At 48.2% G+C, this 18,984-nt stretch overlaps 1 protein-coding gene across 11 annotated transcripts in view; it reads left to right on the top strand.

The window, feature by feature from the left end:
- The first annotated feature begins 587 nt into the window (after positions 1-587).
- TRIM9 (tripartite motif containing 9) overlaps positions 588-18,984 on the top strand; it is a 141,992-nt gene continuing 123,595 nt past the window's right edge. For 5 of the 11 annotated variants that reach the window (XM_073609991.1, XM_073609992.1, XM_073609996.1 and 2 more), the window contains exon 1: positions 589-1,496. In XM_073609991.1, coding sequence (XP_073466092.1) covers positions 663-1,496 — 834 coding nt within the window. In that variant the 5' untranslated portion in view covers positions 589-662. Of the gene's footprint in view, positions 1,497-18,984 lie in introns of all 11 variants that reach the window. The other 6 variants (XM_073609998.1, XM_073609999.1, XM_073609990.1 and 3 more) reach the window with 5 other exon arrangements.

The following is an 18,984-nucleotide window of genomic DNA, read 5'->3' as shown; positions in this document are numbered from 1 at the left end:
GCATTTGATGGGCACAGTGAGTCTGTATTTGATGGGCACAGTGAGTCTGTATTGATGGGCACAATGAGGCTGCGTTGATGGGCACAGTGAGTCTGCATTTGATGGGCACAGTGATGCTGCAATGAAGGGCACAGTGAGGCTTCACTGTAGTGCTTAGTATTCATAGCCGGTGGAGGTTCTCCTGGTGCTTATGGTAGTGCACCCCCCCCCAACTGTCTCTAGCCAATGAGCACTCAGGCTATCTGTGGGGTGGCCAATGATGTGCGGGGGGTGTGTACGATGTCCCTGATGCAGTGTAGTGCTGAGGATCTACAGCCAGTGGAGGTTCTCCCGGTGCTGATGCTGGGAGCATCCTTCTTTCCCCGCCCCCTACTGTCTCTAACCAATGATTGCCCAGGCTGTTTGCGGGGCGGCCAATGATGCGCGGGGAGTGTTCAATGCAGTGTAGCGGTGAAGATCTACAGCCGGTGGAAGTTCTCATGGTGCTGATGCTGGGAGCATCCTTCCTCCCTCCCCGCCCCCTCCTTTGTCTAACCAATGATTAGCCAGGCTGTGTACGGTGCGGCCAATGAGATGCTGGGTGTGTGTGTGAGTCCCCGCCCCATGTGGCCGCAGTGTAGAGTAGTGCGGCGCTGTGTGTGTGTGACTGTCAGTGTGTCTCTATGGAAGCGATGGAGGAAGAGTTGAAATGCCCGGTGTGCGGCTCGTTCTATCGGGAGCCCATCCTCCTCCCTTGCTCCCACAGCCTGTGCCTGTCGTGTGCCCGGAACATCCTGGTCCACACCCCGGACTCGGAGTCTCCGCAGAGCCGGCGGGCCTCGGGTCTGTCGTCCTCGGACTATGACTACCTGGACCTGGATAAGATGAGTCTGTACAGCGAGGCGGACAGCGGCTACGGCTCGTACGGGGGCTTCGCCAGCGCGCCCACCACCCCGTGCCAGAAATCCCCCAACGGGGTCCGGGTCTTCCCCCCGACCATGCCGGCCCCCCACCAACCTCACCACCATTCCTCCGGCGCCCTCCTCCCTCCTCCTCCCCGCCACCAGTGCCTGACCTGTCCGCAGTGTCACCGCTCCCTCCTCCTGGATGACCGGGGGCTCCGCGGCTTCACCAAGAACCGGGTCCTGGAGGGAGTGATCGAGAGATACCAGCAGAGCAAGGCGGCCGCCCTCCGGTGTCAGCTGTGTGAGAAGAGCCCGAAGGAGGCGACCGTCATGTGTGAGCAATGTGACGTCTTCTACTGCGAGCCCTGCCGCCTCCGGTGTCACCCGCCCCGGGGACCGCTCGCCAAACACCGCCTACTACCCCCCGCACAGGGCCGGGTGAGCCGGAGACTCAGCCCCAGGAAGATCTCCACCTGTACCGACCATGAGCTGGAGAACCACTCCATGTACTGTGTGCAGTGCAAGACCCCCGTGTGCTACCAGTGTCTGGAGGAGGGCCGGCACCACAGCCATGAGGTCAAGGCGCTGGGGGCCATGTGGAAGCTACACAAGGTGAGCGGGGGGGGGGGGCTAAAGGGGGGGACTGTACTCTGGGGGGGGGGGGGGGGCATGTGGAAGCTACACAAGGTGAGCGGGGGGGGGGAGGGGGGGCTAAAGGGGGGGATACTGGGAGGGGGGGGCATGTGGAAGCTACACAAGGTGAGCGGGGGGGGGGGGGGCTAAAGGGGGGGATACTGGGAGGGGGGGGGGGCCATGTGGAAGCTACACAAGGTGAGGGGGGGGGGGAGACTGTACTGGGGAGGGGGGGGGGCATGTGGAAGCTGCACAAGGTGAGGGGGGGGGGCTGTACTAGGGGGGGCATGTGGAAGCTACACAAGGTGAGCGGGGGGGGGCAAGGTGAGGGGGGAGCTGTACTTTAGGGGGAGGGCAAGGAAAGGGGGGAACTGTACTAGGGGGGTCAAAAGGGGGGGTACTGGGGGGGGGGGCATGTGGTAGCTGCACAAGATGGGGGGAAGGCTGTACTCTGGGGGGGGGTGCAAGATGAGGGGGGCCTGTATGGGGGGGCATGTGGTAGCTGCACAAGGTGAGGGGAGGACTGTACTGGGGGGGCAAGGGGGGGGTACTGGGGGGGCATGTGGAAGCTGCACAAGGTGAGGGGGGGAGACTGTACTGGGGAGGGGGGTCAAGGGGAGGGGGACTGTACTGGGGAGCATGTGGAAGCTGCACAAGGTGGGCGGGGACAAGGTGAGGAGAGGGGGAGGAGTAGGTGGACAAGGTAAAGGGGGGTGCACAAAGTAAGGGGGGAAGGGGGCACAAGGTGAAGGAGGGGGATGGGGGTGCACAAGCTGAGGAAGGGGGGACATGGGGAGAGGGTTTACAAGGTGAGAAGGGGGGGTAGGTGGACAAGGTAAAGGGGGGGCGCAAAAGATAAGGAGGGGGCATAAAGTGAAGGAGGGGGATGGGGGGGATAAGCTGAGGAGGGGGGGACAGGGTGTACAAGGTGAGAAGGGGGGGTGGGAAGAAAGGGAGCACAAGGTGAGGAGGGGGGGGACATGAAGTGGAGGGAGGTGTACAAATTAGAGGGGGTGGGGAAGACTAGGTGGGGGGAATGTGCACAAGGTGAAGGGGATGTACCAGGTGGGGGGGGGGGTGGAGGAGAAGAGGACAAGGTGGACGGGCAAGGGGAAGCTGCACAAGATAAGGAGGAGGGCATGGGGAAGCTGCACAAGGTGAGGGGGGGAGGGTGGTGCACAAAGTGAGGGGGTGCAGGGGGAAGCTTAACAAGATGGGGGGGCGGAGCTGCACAAGGTGAAGGCGAAGGGGTTGCACAAAATGGGGGGGGGGTTCAGGGGAATGCTGCACAGGAAGGGGGGTGCAAAAGGTGAATATTGATGGGAAAGCTGTACATGGAAGGGGGGGGGTGTTGGGGGGGAGAAGAGGACAAGGTGGGGGGGCAAGGGGAAGCTGCACAAAGTGAGGGGGGTGCAGGGGAAAGCGTCACAAGATGGGGGGGAATCTGGGCGGAGGGGTTGCACAAAATGGGGGGGTTCAGGGGGATGCTGCACAGGAAGGAGGGTGTACAAGGTGAATATGGATGGGAAAGCTGTACAGGGAAGGGGGGTGCACAGGGTGTGTGTGGGTGGGGGGGGGGGCATGTGGAAGCTGCACAACTCGAAGGCGGAGGGGTTGCTCAAAACTGGGGGGGGGGGCAGGGGGAGACTGCACAGGGCGGAGGGTGCACAAAGTGGAAGGGGGGTGCACAGGGTGTGTGCATGGGGGAGGTGATCTGGTGCCAGTTTCTAGAAAGGTAGCCTTCAATCACAGGAAAGGGTTGTATTGGAATAATCTCTTTATCGGTTTCAGGGTCATTGTGGGGGATAAAGAAGGTGGGGGAGGGGGACATGGAGGGGAGGATGTTATCTGATGCCAATGTATAGTTAGGTGCCAACCTACTGCAGAATGAATTCCAGTGAGAATATTGTCTTAATTGGTTTGATGGTCATTGTGGGAGATGCACAAGGTGGGTTGAGGGGATGGGGGGGGGCATGGGGTGCACAGGGGTTAGATGTAATCTGGTGCCAGTTTTTTTGTCAGGTGCCACCCTGTAGGGTACCAGTGGGAATAATGTGTTTCTTGGTGTCAGGGTCATTGTTGGTGATGCACAAGGTGGGTGAGGGAAGAAGGAGGACTGCACCTAGTGTGAGATCTTATCAGGTACCAATGTCATGCCAACTTATAGGCAGATGCCCTTCACTGGTAGGAAGGAGTACCGCTGTGAGTGATGTGTTTCTTGGTTTAGGGGTGATCGGGTGCCGGTTTATAGTCACTGCAGAAGAGTGCCACTGGTAGCCGTGTGTGCCTTGGTGTCAGGGTCACTGTGGGAGATGAAGAAGGTGGGTGATGGGGTAGCATTAGAACTATAACTGTTTTGAGATGTTATCAGGTACCAGCTTGATGCCAGATTATAGATGTGCCAATGCCACCCTATAGCGGGAAAGGGTACCGCTGTGAATAATGTGTTTCTAGGTTTCCGGGTCATCGTGTGGATGTATATAGAGGAAGAAAGGGCATATGGAGGGAGAGGTGTTATCCGGTGCCCATTTATAGTCAGTTGCCACCTTGCTGTAGAAAGGGTACCCCAGGTAGTAGTGGGTTCCTTGGTGTCAGGGTCACTGTGGAAGATGCAGAAGGTGGGTGAGGGGTATATAGTTAGGACTACACCTACTATGAGATGTTATCAGGTGCCAGTTTACCTACAGGTGCCATTCCACTGTAGAATAAGGTAAATGCAATGGAAGTGAGATGTTATCAGGTGCAAGTCTATAGTCAGGTGGCGGTGCCACCCTACTGCAGAATGATCCCATTGTAAAAAATGTGTTTCTTGGTTTCAGGGTCGATGTAGGAGATGTACAAGGTGGTAAAATTAGGGCAGCAGCTGCTGTGAGATGTTTTTTGGTGCCAGCACGGGGCCAGCTTATAGACAAGTGTCCTTCGGTGGTACTGGTAGGAAAGAAGACCACTCTAAATAACTGGTTTCTTAGCTTCAGGGTACACAGTGTGGGTGAGAGGGTACCATCAGGATGGCAGCTGCTGTGAGATGGTCTCAGGAGCCAGCATGGTGTCACTCAACACCAGGCAAGGATAGTGCTCCGAATAATTGGTTTCTTAGCTTTGGGGTCAGTGTGGAAGCTACATAATGTGGGATAGTTTGGGTTGCCTCTGCTGTGGGAGGTTGTCAAATGCCAGCTTACAGCCAGGAATATTCTGGTTCTTGGCTTCACCGGGTCAAGGTGGAACCCGCACCAGGAGGGCAAGAATTAATTTCGGGCTGTAGATACTGTGAGATGGTATTAGGTGTCACTGTTGTATAGACAGGTTAAATTTGTACTGCATCTTCTATGACCTATTATCAGGTGCCAAGTTATAGACAGGTGCCATGCTATTGCCAAGATAGAGTACATTTAATAAAAAACATTTTCTGCCTTTTGGGGTCAAATTAAAGCTGCTCAAGGTGAGTGAGGGTTATTTTAGAAATGATTGGCTGCCATATGGTGCCATTGTGGTATATATATATATATATATATATATATATATATATATATAGCCCTATATTGCCAGGATAGGGTGCCTCTTTGTACTTCTATTTTTTTGGTTTGAGGGACTAAAGTTTTGCAACAAATTGGGTGATGGTTAAGTGCGTCATTTATAAGATTTTCCCAAGTGTTGGCCAGTTGTGGGACAAGATCATCCAAAAATTCCAAACTGCGCCCCCCTCCTAATGTGCAAGCTTAGGGGATCCTACACCCAACAGTCATTTGCTTGTCAAAATCACTGCCGTTGTCACTACTCCTGTCAGTCTTGCAATAGAAGGTAGGTGCCACCAGTAAACCATTGTGCCCAGGGCAGCCGCCCCTCCTATCCACCTCTTGTCGCGGCCCTGGTGTTGGCGCACGTAGAATCTGGTGCCACAAAGGTGCCAGAATAATGCACCCCCGTCCATATAATAATTCTTGGCTCTGGGTCATTGTATTTAGTTCTCAAGTTACCTGTGTAGTGTTATCTATGGTACCCATGAATATTTTGTGTCTTGACTGTGAATTATGGCCAATTGAAATTGATCTGACATAATGCCAACGTACTTTATATGGCCAAAGTTAGAGGACAACAAACCACCAACACTAGATGAGCTTGTTGAACTTCCCATTGCAAAACCAAGGATGTTAGTATGGAATTGTCCCCCCCCCCCCCCGCTGCTTTAATAGCCTCCGGTCTCCTCGGAAGGCTTTCCACAAAATTTTGTAGAGAACTGACATTGGAGGAGGTCTGGTGGTGTTCTAATTTATCCAAAGGTGTTCAAGGAGGTTGAGTGCTGACGTTGTTCACCTCAACACCAGTTGCTAACCAGAACTTCTCATACAGCATCACTACCTGACCCCACAAATGCTCTTTTGGAAGAACGGACACAAATTCCCCCAGACACACTTCAACATCATGTAGCAAGCCTTCCCAGAAGAGTGGAGACTCTTATAGCCACATAGGGAGGCCAACTTCATAATAATGCCCATGGTTTTGAAAGAGAATATCTAACATGTACAGTATGTGTGATGGTCAGGTGTCCACAAATGTTTGGTCATATAACGCAACACTTGCTAAACACTAGTAGATTTTTATTTGAAAATTTAAAATTAAGATAATTTTTTTCAACTATGATCGTTAGAGGGTTAAAATAGATGTTCATGTTTGACAGCTGTGACAAGAAAACCTGAAGGAGCAGGATAGAAAATTTTCCTCGAACAAATGCATTTCTAATGCCGCGTACACACGAGCGGACTTTACGGCAGACTTTGCCCAGCGGACTTTTCTACGGACTTTACGACGGACTTTCTGAATGAACGGACTTGCCTACACACAATCAACCAAAGTCCGTTGAATTCGTACGTGATGACGTACGACCGGACTAAAATAAGGAAGTTCATAGCCAGTAGCCAATAGCTGCCCTAGCGTGGCTTTTTGTCCGTCGAACTAGCATACAGACGAGCGGACTTTTCGACCGGACTCGAGTCCATCGGAAAGATTTGAAACATGTTTCCAATCTAAGTCCGTCCAACTTTTGAGAAAACAAAGTCCGCTGGAGCCCACACACGGTCGAATTGTCCGACGAAATCCCGTCCGCTGGGCAAAGTCTGCCGTAAAGTCCGCTCGTGTGTACGCGGCATAACAGTGAATGTGGTTTTCATTTGGAAAAGTGGAATGGAGATTCCCCAGGGCAAGGTTTGATAAAAACTTGGCACACTGCTGTCTTCAAGAGAGCACTGCTACAGCTGGCAGTCACTCCCCTTGTCAGTCCCTGCACCGTGCTGATCTACTCACTCTCTTTTCTTGCTCTCTCTCTGCTGCCTCTCTGGGTAGGGTCCCTCCAACTGCCTCCTGTGGTGGGATCCTTCCAGGCCAGCCTCCCGAGCTCCAGCCCACAGCCCAATGTGCACCCACCTTTACAGGGCTTGGGACAAACCATAGAACACTTGTGACGGTGCTTACAATGGTCCGCTTTTATTTATGGGGGAAAACCATTTTTTTTTTTAAATGTTGAAAAAGTGTTAGCTGAAGCTGGGCTTTTGTCAGAAATCAGCAGCAGGGATGGCCAAGATCTGTGTGGCTGCACTCAGGAGACTGAGATCAGACTGTGTATGCTTTAAGATGGAACTAAACCCTCCTATCATTTTCAGCCAAGGAAGCTCCCATCTTGGCCTCTGTTTGATCTTTAACTGCCATGGCACTGCACATGTGATCAGTTATGACACCAGCCGTTTGATGGTTAGACAGTTTGGTTGAGAACGCAAGCAAATGTGACAGTTATCATTCCCGCTACCTGCCGAAATGTTTCTGTTTTTTTAAATGATTAGATTAATGGGTTTAGTTCCGCTTTAAGTGAGATTAAGACCCCTTTCACACTGGGGCCTTTTTCAGGCACTAAAGGGCTAAAAATAGCGCCTGTAAAGTGCTTGAAAAATGCTTTCACACTGGGGCGGTGCGCTTGCAGGACGTTAAAAAAAGTCCTGCAAACAGCATCTTTGGAGCAAAACACTTTGACAGCTGCACTTTTTGGGTGCATTTAACCCTTTCTTTGACAGCTAGCGGGGGGTTAAAAGCACCCCGATAGCATCCGGAAAGCTCCGCTAAAACAACGGTAAAGCGCTGGTAAAACTAGCGGCGCTTTACCGCTAATGGGGCCAGCTGACAGTGTGAAAGGGCTCTTATTTACAGTGAAATCCATCCAAACACCATCACACAGCAAACAAAAATATACAGTAAGTGAACCAAAAATCCAGTGACTGAATACCTAACTGACAGAAAGCCTAACTAGCTATATACAATATACTGTATACGAAATGGGGAGCATAGAAAAGCAGGAGAAAACTGGAGGTACAGGGAGCAAATGAGAAGTGGGAACCAAAACTGGAATCAGGAACAAGGGGGAGCAGGTACAAGGCAGCAGGGTACAGGGCTGGAGCAAGATGAGGATCAATAGCATACAGAATCTGGCAGCAGCAAAACACTGGAGTGAGAGGCACTAGTAGGGAAGGACCTAAATACCCTCCCAGCAGCCAGCATCAGGTGGAAACTGATATCTGGGATCTGCTGGTTATTGGGAGACACCTGCTGGTGGACACCAAAACTACAACCAGGGCCTGACAGCTTTAAAGTGGAACTAAAACCATGGATTTAACTGTTTTCCAAAACAGTTGCCTTCAAGGCATGCAGTGACTGATTAATGTCACGGTTGCTTGTGCGCTCAAGGAAACTGTCAATAAATGACTGGTGTAATAACTGATCCCATGTGAAGATCAAACAGAGGCTAAGATGGCAGCTTGTTTGGCTGTAAAGGATTGGAGAGATTAATTCTGCTTTAATTTGTCACTTGCTATATGAAACTACACATTCGTCTAATGGAGGCCATACACGCTCCAATTTTGTATGCATTTGATGTGTGATTTGACAAAAACAATTGAATTCACAAGCAATCAAATAGCCCAAACTTCCCTTCTGGTCAATTTAGACTTGATTTAGATCAGATTTGATCAAACTGAGTTGATCAGCCAGGGTGGAATATTATAGATTGTTTTGCATAGATTGGCAGTACTGAGATACTTTGATCGTGAATAGAATCTTATTTTTCGATCGATCATATTGTGAGATTACATGGTTGAAACAGAGATATGATTAATAACGTACGATTAGAAATTACAATCCTACATTAACTATTGATTGAAATACCCTTTCATGTGTGTGTCATATTGATCTAATGGGTTGCTGGCTATAGATTGATTATTATCATTAGAAGGAATTGATTGGAAAAGAAAATCGATCATTTTTCTAAAGTGTGTATGACCACCAAAGAACTACCCTGTCCACAAGAAATACCCAAAGAGCAAAAAATTGAGGTTTAAGGTGCAGAAAAAATCAATCAACATCAAATTAACCAAAAATAGATTTTTTTTATTATTACATAGATACTATAAATCTACTTAAAACATTAGGGCAGAATCAGCCCTGTGGTCACAATACAAAAGAATGGTTGTCTCTACTTGTTTCACCACAAACGTGGCTTTTTCTGGAGCTTTTGTATGTGCTTTTTAATACAAATCCACCTTTAATAATGATCAGCACGGTTCTAAATAATCCCCAAAACCCTCCAAGAGGTCCGATGGGGGATGTCTGTGCCACAAAAGTGAGGGAAGAACAATTGCCCTACAGTTAAACCTGTTATGTGGCATACCTTGAGGGTTGTAGACCTACCTAGACACCGCTCTGTAGGAAGCTCTTTGTAGCCGTGTTTTGCTTTATAGCTCCTCCCTCACATACTTCGTACTTGGTCTTGCTAGTACTGTGGGCCATCCACGTGGCCTACTGCCCGGAATTTCTGGGGTACGGACCTAGAGCGCCCTCTGTGATTTGACCGCTTGAGTATTCTGGCCTTTTCCATCCCAAGTGTGTCTGCTCTTCCGAGCTCCGGTGGTTGCCCTCAAGGTCGCAGCCTTTCCCAATTTGTTTTTAATATTGGATTCAATAATGTGCAAATCTTTGTGCAATGTGCAGGACGTACTATCGTCTTGATGTAACTTTGTACCCTATCAACTATATTGATAGTTTTGAAACGCGTTGGGTTATCTCTCTTGTTACATTGTTTCCAATTGAGCTGTGGTTCATAGGCATTGTAATTCTTACCTTTTGTATTTGCACTTCTTGCATCCTGCATTTTCTGTGTTCTGCACTATTGTGACATCTTTTATCTCAACTAATAAATAAGTAATATTTTTGATAATAATATTGTTTTACTTCACTGAAGTAACCCCCCCGTCCAAAGTCCCAATTAGATGAAACTAATTTCTTGTGATTTTAGTATACAGTTAAACCTGTTATCTCTGTAAAAAACTTGACGAATTTGATCGATCAATATTTACATCCTTTTTCCTAATGCAAGCTTCACACAGTGACGGCAAGTGACCCTTCCTTCAATTTGCCCCTGTTCCTTGGTTCAGTGTCAGTAAGACACCTATTAACCCGGGGAGGCGGGGAGGTCAACACTGTGATTGATCTATCCCAAGGGATTAACCCTTTTGAACAGGTATTAGAGCCTCACTGATAACAGGATGAGTGGCCACAGCCTGTCCACAAGGTGACAACGATGCTGTGAGATTTCTCTGCAGAAGGACCAGTGTGGTCACCCTGTTACAGGAAGAGGAAAAATATTGGATCTACTGCCAGGATTAAGAGGTAATAAAACTATGTTACAGGAAGGATGAAGAAAAACAAAGACTGCTGTGTTAACGCTGTTAACAAAACTGTATCATATATGCATCACAATGAATTAATAGCCTTAACGCAACACACATTACCATGTGGCAAGGCATCACAAAGCATCACATCATGCCAGAATGATGTGAAGGGAGCCTAAACCCTCAGTTTGCAGGTAACTACTTTGTCCTCAGTAGTACTCCAGTCTTTTTCAGCATCTCAGATCTTGGGGTCTCCATGTAAATTCTGAACTGTCCCAGCCCTTCCAACACCACAGCAAGCAAATGTTAAAAAAGGTGGCAGAAGAGTTGACCATGGGGACTAGCCTGGCAGAATGACTGGAATCAACCACAAGGGCCAGACTGGCGGAAATGCCAATAAGTGCATGGGATAATGACTGAAATTGACTAGTGGGGAACAGGCTGGGGGAATGGCCATTGTTGACCTTAGGGACAAGTCTGGCAAAACGGCTGGAGTTGACCATGGAGGGGCCAAACTAGAGGGGCTATAGGAGTTGGCCACATGACTGGCTGGTAGACTGACCGACCTTGGTTGTATGACTAGCTGGTAGAACAAGTGGGAAATGTTAAAAAAGGTGGCAGAAGAGTTGACCATGGGGACTAGCCTGGCAGAATGGCTGGAATCAACCACAATGGCCAGACTGGTGGAAATGCCAGTACCTGCATGGGATAATGACTGAAATTGACTAGTGGGGAACAGGCTGGCGGAATGGCCATTGTTGACCTTAGGGGCAAGTCTGGCAGAACGGCTGGAGTTGACCATGGAGGGGCCAAACTAGAGCGGCTATAGGAGTTGGCCACTTGACTGGCTGGTAGAATGACCGAACTTGGTTGTATGACAAGCTGGTAGAACAAGTGGGAAGGCTGACCGCCCTCTAGTCTCCATTTCCTGTCGATGTTTCTCTCGTGTCACCTATTCTGTGTTGTAATATCAGATTGTTCTATTACCTAAAAGCTGGCTCGACGTTTCTCTCGTGTACGGTCGATAGGCGTCATTTCCGTGTGACTTTCTGACGTCATTTCCATGTTGCGTCTCAACATGGAGGCTGCAGTAGGCGTTGCTTCTCTCCACTCTCTCTCAGGGTTACAGGTATTGGGTGGGGGGGGGGACAACTACGGGGAGGGGAGGGCCGCCGGGGTGACAGAGCAAGGTTAAATATATATATACTTGGTTACAAAGCAACCTTGTCCAGCATTACATCCATCTATAATTCACACTGGCTGGATACTTGCATCAGTTAGATGCAAAGTGTCTCACACATGACTACAGGATCACTCCCACCACATTTCATTAGTAATATAAATCGCTGTTACAATGGATGGGGAGGAATTTGTTTTGCGATTTGCCGAAAAACTGCTCTTATTTTCCAGCAATTGCAGCGGAGGACAAAGCAAACACCATTTATAAACCGTTGTGTTTGTCAGCACCGAGCTGTTTTACAAGCTGATTACCCTATAACCATAGCTACTGAAGCTAAACCAAATACAGAAGTCAACCACATAGTGCAGGAGACGCGGAGACTGTGACAGCGAGGAGTGTCGCAGCCAGCGCCTAAAGTCGCAGACACAAGTCATCGTTCTTTGCTGGTGAACTAGAAGTCACAGCATTCCTTTCACACACATTGCTTTAGTTTATCTTTACAGTCAACCAGTTTTTTTACTGCAAGAGGCCTGGAGTTTTAGGAATCATGAGAAGTGCAGGCGAATCTAAACATAAAAGGAAGGTGCAAATTGTGTTGGTCCCTGGTATGATGGCCTCATGTTGCTGGTTCGGGGGTCTCTGCTGGACCCTGGCTCCTCAGCAGGTATTTTGGCCTCAGAAAGGGCTGATGCGCGTTAGTGGGCATCTGGGGAGAGAAGGGTTGTGTTGAGTCCAGCAGTTTTTTTCCGGTGAGAGGTAACCAGTTCTTACACATTTCTTTTGTGTATGTTGGGCATCGTTTTTTCTGGGCTTCGGTCAAATCATCGGGGCAGCTCTGTGTTACCACCTTGTTTTACATGTACCAGGACGAGCACTACCATCGGAGCAGCCCGCATCCAGCCACGGAATACCTGGGGGTGGCTTAAGTTAGGGTACCTCCCAGTATTCAGCACCTAGGCACCCCACACACCTGGCATGGCTCAGGGGGTCACATGGGCACGCACTGCATCCGGACCATCCCCATCCAAGCGCACGCTATCCACCACTTCTGCGTTAGCTGTGGTTTCATTAAAAAAAAAAAATCATATCCTAATACTGTAGGTAGGTTGTTTGTTTGCATGACTCCCTACCTAACCACCAATCGGCCTCATACGGTCTATATCTCCTGTCTCGGGTACTCTTACCGCAGTTCATGACAGGTTTTCTGGTTGGAGTGTGTATGTGATCAGCCAATTAGTGTTCAGTTAGTGAGCTTAGTGAGTGTCATGTATTCAGTCATACACGGTTCGGGTTTCACAGATCCACATTTCTTGTGTGTTTGTGTTAGAGCACACGCTTCCCCACGGTGACTATCGCAAGGGTGTTAAGCCGTGTACACACGAGCGGACTTTTCAGCATCAAACGTCTGACGGTCTTTCCGTCGAACTTTCAACGGAGTTACGACGGACTTTCGGACTTGCCCACACACAAACGGACTAAAGTCCGTTCGAAAGTCCGTTGGTTTGAACGTGATGACGTACAAAGGCACTAGAATAAGGAAGTTCATAGCAGGTAGCCAATAGCTGCCCTTGCGTCCTTTTTTGTCCGTCGGACTAGCATACAGACGAACGGATTTTTCGACCGGACTCGAGTCCGTCGGAAATATTTGAAACATGTTCCAAATCTAAAGTCCGTCTGATTTTCGACAGAAAAAGTCAGCTGAAGGTCCGATGAAGCCCACACCCGGTCGGATTGTCCGACGGATTCGTTCCGTCGGACCAGTCCGGTCGAAAAGTCCGCCCGTGTGTACATGGCATAAGGGAGAGGCCGGACACTGGGCGGGGTTTTGGCATGGGTCATTAGAGGTTGTTGTGGGGTTGCGTTGATAGAGCCTCATTGGTCTACAGTGTCTGTGTCCACATGAGGTGGGTCGTTGCAGCAATATGGGTTTCATACTTATCAGGTCCTGTTGCCGCAGTTATTGGGCGGTTGCTCGAGCCTCAGTTTACCATATGTGGGATTTTGGGCCAGCGCAGCTTACCACCTTGTTCTTACTGTCAGCACGGCTCTCATCCCGCCACGTCACTGGGGAGTATCTCACAGGTTGGTGGGCAGGGGTCTCATAGTGCACGTCTTATCTGGACCTCCTCCACTCAGAGGTCGCTCACTGTGTCCACTACTCCACTAGCCATGCGATGGTTCATCACATTGATAATTTCATGTTCAAACCTGATTTAGACAATCCATGCATCGTTCAGGTGGTAGCTTTGTTCAGCTCAGGTAGGTGTTGTTTGTCTTACCTTATGCCGATTGCTAAGCTCCTGCATATTATGTGATAATTTCTTCATGTATTAGGCCTTATGGAGTTCTACCACTGCGGGGTCACCCATCATGTTTATGGGAGCTAATGGATTGAGATGTTTCGTTTTACTTGGCTTGTGCGGTGGCAAGTCTCCTCATCGCTTTCTCATACGGTTAATGTTACGTTTTGATGCATCATGACATTTCACCACTCATATAGTTGCCTGACACGTCTTCAGGTTTTCCTCAGGCCTGAGCTACGTTTCAATTTGACTGCCATGCTTCAGGTTGCCCGGCCTCGGTATTCCAAGGGGTTGACGCGTTTTCAGTCCTACTCATACATTGTATTTCATGGTTGGCCTCGGTCACCAGGGGCAGGCCTTAAAGGATAAGAGAGGAAATCTAGGTCAAAGGTAAGTTATGGTTGCTTTTGATGTACTATTCTTGCTCAGATATCGGTACTTTGGTTCACCGTTTACCGGTGTCTCGTTGTCATTTCCATCCATGTTTTGCCTTCACGTTTTAGGTCACGGCATTCACCACTGCAGTATTACCTATCACGTTTAAGGGTAACAACGGGTTAAGGTGATCGTTTCTAATTTTCTGCAGTGGCAAGTCTCCTCACCTGTTTCTTATACAGTAGATGTTAGTCTGTTTTCATACGTTGTCATTGCACTACTCACTACATTTGACCTGACACGCCTTCAGGTTCCGTAGGCCTGAGTTTACGTTTTTAAATAGCCTGCTTCACTTCGGGTTACTCGGCCTCTGTAATTCATATGGTGATCACTTTCTTATGCCGCGTACACACGATCGGAATCTCCGTCAGAATTCCGCTCAAGCTTGCCTTGCATACACAAGGTCACACAAAAAGTTCTCTGAACTTTCGACCGTCAAGAACGCGGTGACGTACAACACTGCGATGAGCCGAGAAAATGAAGTTCAATGCTTCTGAGCATGCGTCAAATTGTTTCCGAGCTTGCGTGATTTTTTGTGCGTCCGAATTGCATATAGACAAACGCATTTTCGGATAGGAACTTTTCCCGGCCGAAAAATAGAGAACATGCTCTCAATCTCTTGCTGGCTGGAATTACGCCGGAAGATTGGAAGACCGATGGAGCATACACACGGTCGCATTTTCCGACAAAAAGCTCTCATTGGAGTTTTGCTGGCAGCATTTACGATCGTGTGTACGCGGCATAAGTCTGATAACGCATACGTCATTTTCCCCTAACACCAGGATCATTGTCATCGCATACACCGTACATGTTCATATCCTCACAATGTAGGTATTACGGCAACACTCCACTGCAGGTTTACTTATCACATTTATGGGTACCAATGGATTTTACATTGTGACAAGTGGAGTTCTACTCTAGATGGTGTTGGTTTATTGGGCTGTAGTTTAGGTACATTACATTCAAGTGCTTAATGTTAGGGGTTTTTAGAGTCTGGTGGGGGTTCATGCAGTGTTTTTGTAGTTCACAGGCTTTCTTTAGCAGGCTACACAGGTTGGGAGATTTACCATAGCAAGCAAAAGGTAGAGCTGCCCTTTAAACACAGCTTCTGTACTGCTGTTGCATTGGGATTTGCATGGGTGAGCGAAGTGATTTGGCATATTCCTACTGGCAGCAACAGCAGAATGTCATTGTCCCTGTGGTTCTGAGGCTGACACATACACGGCCCTCCTCCACACGCCATCATCCCGGGGATAGACAGATCTCACACCAGGGAAAGCTGTTATATAATCAGTCATCTCTCCCTCTCACTCCATCATCTGCGCTGAGATTCTCCGCATTAAAGGCAGCCCGGCTACCCAGCCATCAAGCGTGTTTTGGAACATTCACATATCAGAAATCGGAGGCGCATGAAGAAGCGATCACTCCCTTTCTGCAATTCCGCATCAGACACCTGAGCTCTTCCTCTTTTTTCCAAATAGCTGTGTATCTGTGATGATTTCCATAAAAGATAAAAAAAAAAAAAAAAAATCACCGTTCCATCCACCCTCCCCCACCCCCGGGGCCCCAAGAAAATTCATTCCTAGGTGATAATTGAAAATTGCCCTCCCCCTGCGTTCAGTATGGATTCTCAGCGAGATCAATGATCAGATCTCGTAGTCCAGCTAATGAATCTATTTTTCTCTGTTTAGAGAAAAGGATATTTATATCTGAGGATGTGTAGACTGTTTGTTCTGTTACAACCACACTATTTTATCTTGCTTTATTATATTAGTGTATGTTTTTATTATCTTTCTTCCTTGCCTTTTATGATTCTACATTCCAGTTTTTGTTTTTTGGGTTTTATTATAGTAGTGAGCTGATTTTCGGGGCTTGGAATAATGCCGCGTACACATGATCGGAATTTCCATTAGAAAAAACTTGGATGGTTTTTCCGACGGAATTCTGCTCAAGCTTGCCTTGCATATACACGGTCACACAAAGGTTCTCTGAACTTTCGACCGTCAAGAACGCGGTGACGTACAACACTACGACGAGCCGAGAAAATGCAGTTCAAAGCTTCCGAGCATGCGTCGAATTGTTTCCGAGCATGATTTTTTGCGCGTCCGAATTGCATACAGACAAACGCATTTTCAGATAGGAACTTTTCCCGACCGAAAAATAGAGAACCTGCTCCCAATCTTTTTCTGGCTGGAATTCCGCCAGCAAAAGACCGATGGAGCATACACATGGTCGCATTTTCCGACAAAAAGCTCTCATTGGAGTTTTGCTGGCGGCATTTCCAATCTTGTGTACGCTGCATAAGATTTATAGAGGTGCTCTGTTATACCTTGAGGTACCCTATATCTCCCCCCCCATAGCGCTCTTTGTTACTGTCAAAACGAATGGTGACCATTTGTTCAGGATATACATTTCATTCAAGTGTTACTAAACCCAGGACCCCTGCATTCACAATATCTGGTCTCCCACAGTACACAGAACATGGAAATGCAATTATTTTAGTAAATATAAACTGCTAAATACATTTTCTCATCAGCAGTTTATAACAGTCTTGTGACTTCTATCAGTGTCTGGTTAAAGCTTGTAGGAGGAGTTTTCATTGTCCTCTGACTGTTCTATGAGGCTGCAGGACCCCTGACCCTTTGTCTGGACAGTGCCGATTGGCCCTTTGCTGATCACATGCACTCTTCTAAGAAAAAAAAAAACTCTTTAGCAATACACATCAACCTGAGCATGTACAGAGTGCCCCTAAGGCTCTGTTTTATCAACAGATAGATTGAGGACAGCAAAAGAAGGGAAGGACCAGAGGAGTCAAACAGCCTTTTAAGACAATGCAGAGGACCAACCCCATAAGTTCTGCAGTGAGAATAACAAGCATGCTTTACTGCATATACAGACTGATTTTACTGTTGTGGGTTTAGTAACACTTTAAAGGGGTTGTAAAGGTTTGTGTTTTTTTTCACCTTAAGGCATCCTATGCCTTAAGGTGAAAAAACACCTGGCAATGACGGCTCCCCCCCTTTACTTACCTGAGCCCGTTCACCTGCTGTGCGCGTCCCCCGGCGTCCTCTTCTCCACGGAGTCCGGCCGTTGATTGGATAGATAGGATAGATTGATAGCAGTGCAGCCATTGGCTCGCGCTGCTGTCAATCACATCCAATGACTGTCCCCCCCCTCCCCCCATTAATGTGTCTGGTCCCCTAATCTGTATACAGGGCACCGGACGTGTGGATTCCATTTTTTTTTTTTATGAAGCACATGATTAGAGCCAGAGCTCTAATAGGCTTCAAAAAAGGGTGGGCTCGGTTGTGTGACAATAGCAAATTAATATTCGCTATTGTCTTCCTGATTCTCCTCCTGGCCAATCAGGAAGCAGGTCCTGAGACCCGTCACCCGATTGGCCGAGAGGAGAAGCGATCCTCTTGGTCGCCGAAGAGAGGGGAGACACAGGGGAAGCCGCAGTGAAGCACCAGGATTAGGAAACGCCGCCCAGAGGAAGCTCTGCCCGCAACCTAAATGGGGTAAGTGCAGGGCTTGGGACCAACCGACCGACTGGGGGAGAAGGGAGTTGTGATGTATGGATTGTTTGCCGCCACCTCCAAAAATATATCACCAGCCGCCACTGCATCCCGGTATAACCACTAAAGCCCAGGACGTTAAACGACGTCCTACAGGTGGAAAGCAGTTACAATCTTCCATCGTCTGCACCCCCCTTCCATATCCCCACAACAGTGATCTTACAGTGCTGTGGGGGTTATTATGAGCGGCTGCACCTGCTTTTCATTGCAGGAACTAATAGTACAACTTCTGTTTAAGAGACATATGCTGATCAAAGTTCCTCCCTTTGATCTGCAGATGAGATACAGAGTATATAATATATATAATATCTCTCTACACACTTCGTCAGGTGGTCCATTTTGAGAGCAGTAGCTGCTGTATTTACATCTGCCAGCAACTCTCAGCTGTCATTTTGACAACCGGGAATTGGCAGCAAGTGCAAGGTGGGGGGGGGGGGGGGGTGTGGCAGCAGGGCAGAAGGACAGGATGTTCTACCCACGCCCTGTGTACTTCGATTAAGTTTTTTAGCATCCATAACTAGTTAACACAGCCCTCCAGAGATGCATATACTTTGCTTCCTTAAACTCCCCTGCATCGTTCAGACATTGGAAGCAAAGGAAAGGCTTGTATACATCAGGGTAAGCGAGCCTTCACTTTGGCCTGCTACCTCTGGGGTTCCACACACCAGTTGGATTTTTTTCATGGTAAGCTTACTTTGGTCTGTGGTATCTATTCTGGTGGTCAGTTCTTTCCTATTTTATCACCATCTTTTTCTCCTTTTTGAGCACATTTTACCTTTTAGGTTTACACCTAGGTTATCTCAGTACTTATTTCTACACATGGGTTCACCCCCATCTTTTTCAGTTTTTCCACCACTTTCTAGGACCTATACTGGGTTCAACACTATTTACACCCATAGATTATTTATCAATGATATACTCACACATAAATTTACAATTTGTGCCCATAGGTCCCTGTTGATGAGTTATACTCCATCACTTCTCTTCACGAGGGGAATACATTCCCTGACACACCTTACTTTTTAACACCACCTGATGCTAAGCCTTGGTATATTTCCGCCTCTGCTCCCATGAGATGTGATGTTCTCAGTCCACCTTGTGCCTGCCACCACATGCCACACCCACTGTTCCTATTTTGTGAGTATGGGTAGACGAGGTTTACTCATTTTATCTGCCTTCTTTATACTTCTTCTGCTTTTCTTAGTCAGACTGATGTTCATTATATTTATATATACTCCATAGATATTCCTGTCGCATATGCTCCTG

This window comes from Aquarana catesbeiana, linkage group LG13, assembly GCF_042186555.1.
Source record: "Aquarana catesbeiana isolate 2022-GZ linkage group LG13, ASM4218655v1, whole genome shotgun sequence".
Lineage (NCBI taxonomy): Eukaryota > Metazoa > Chordata > Amphibia > Anura > Ranidae > Aquarana > Aquarana catesbeiana.
This window is presented reverse-complemented; position numbering and strand designations above follow the sequence as displayed.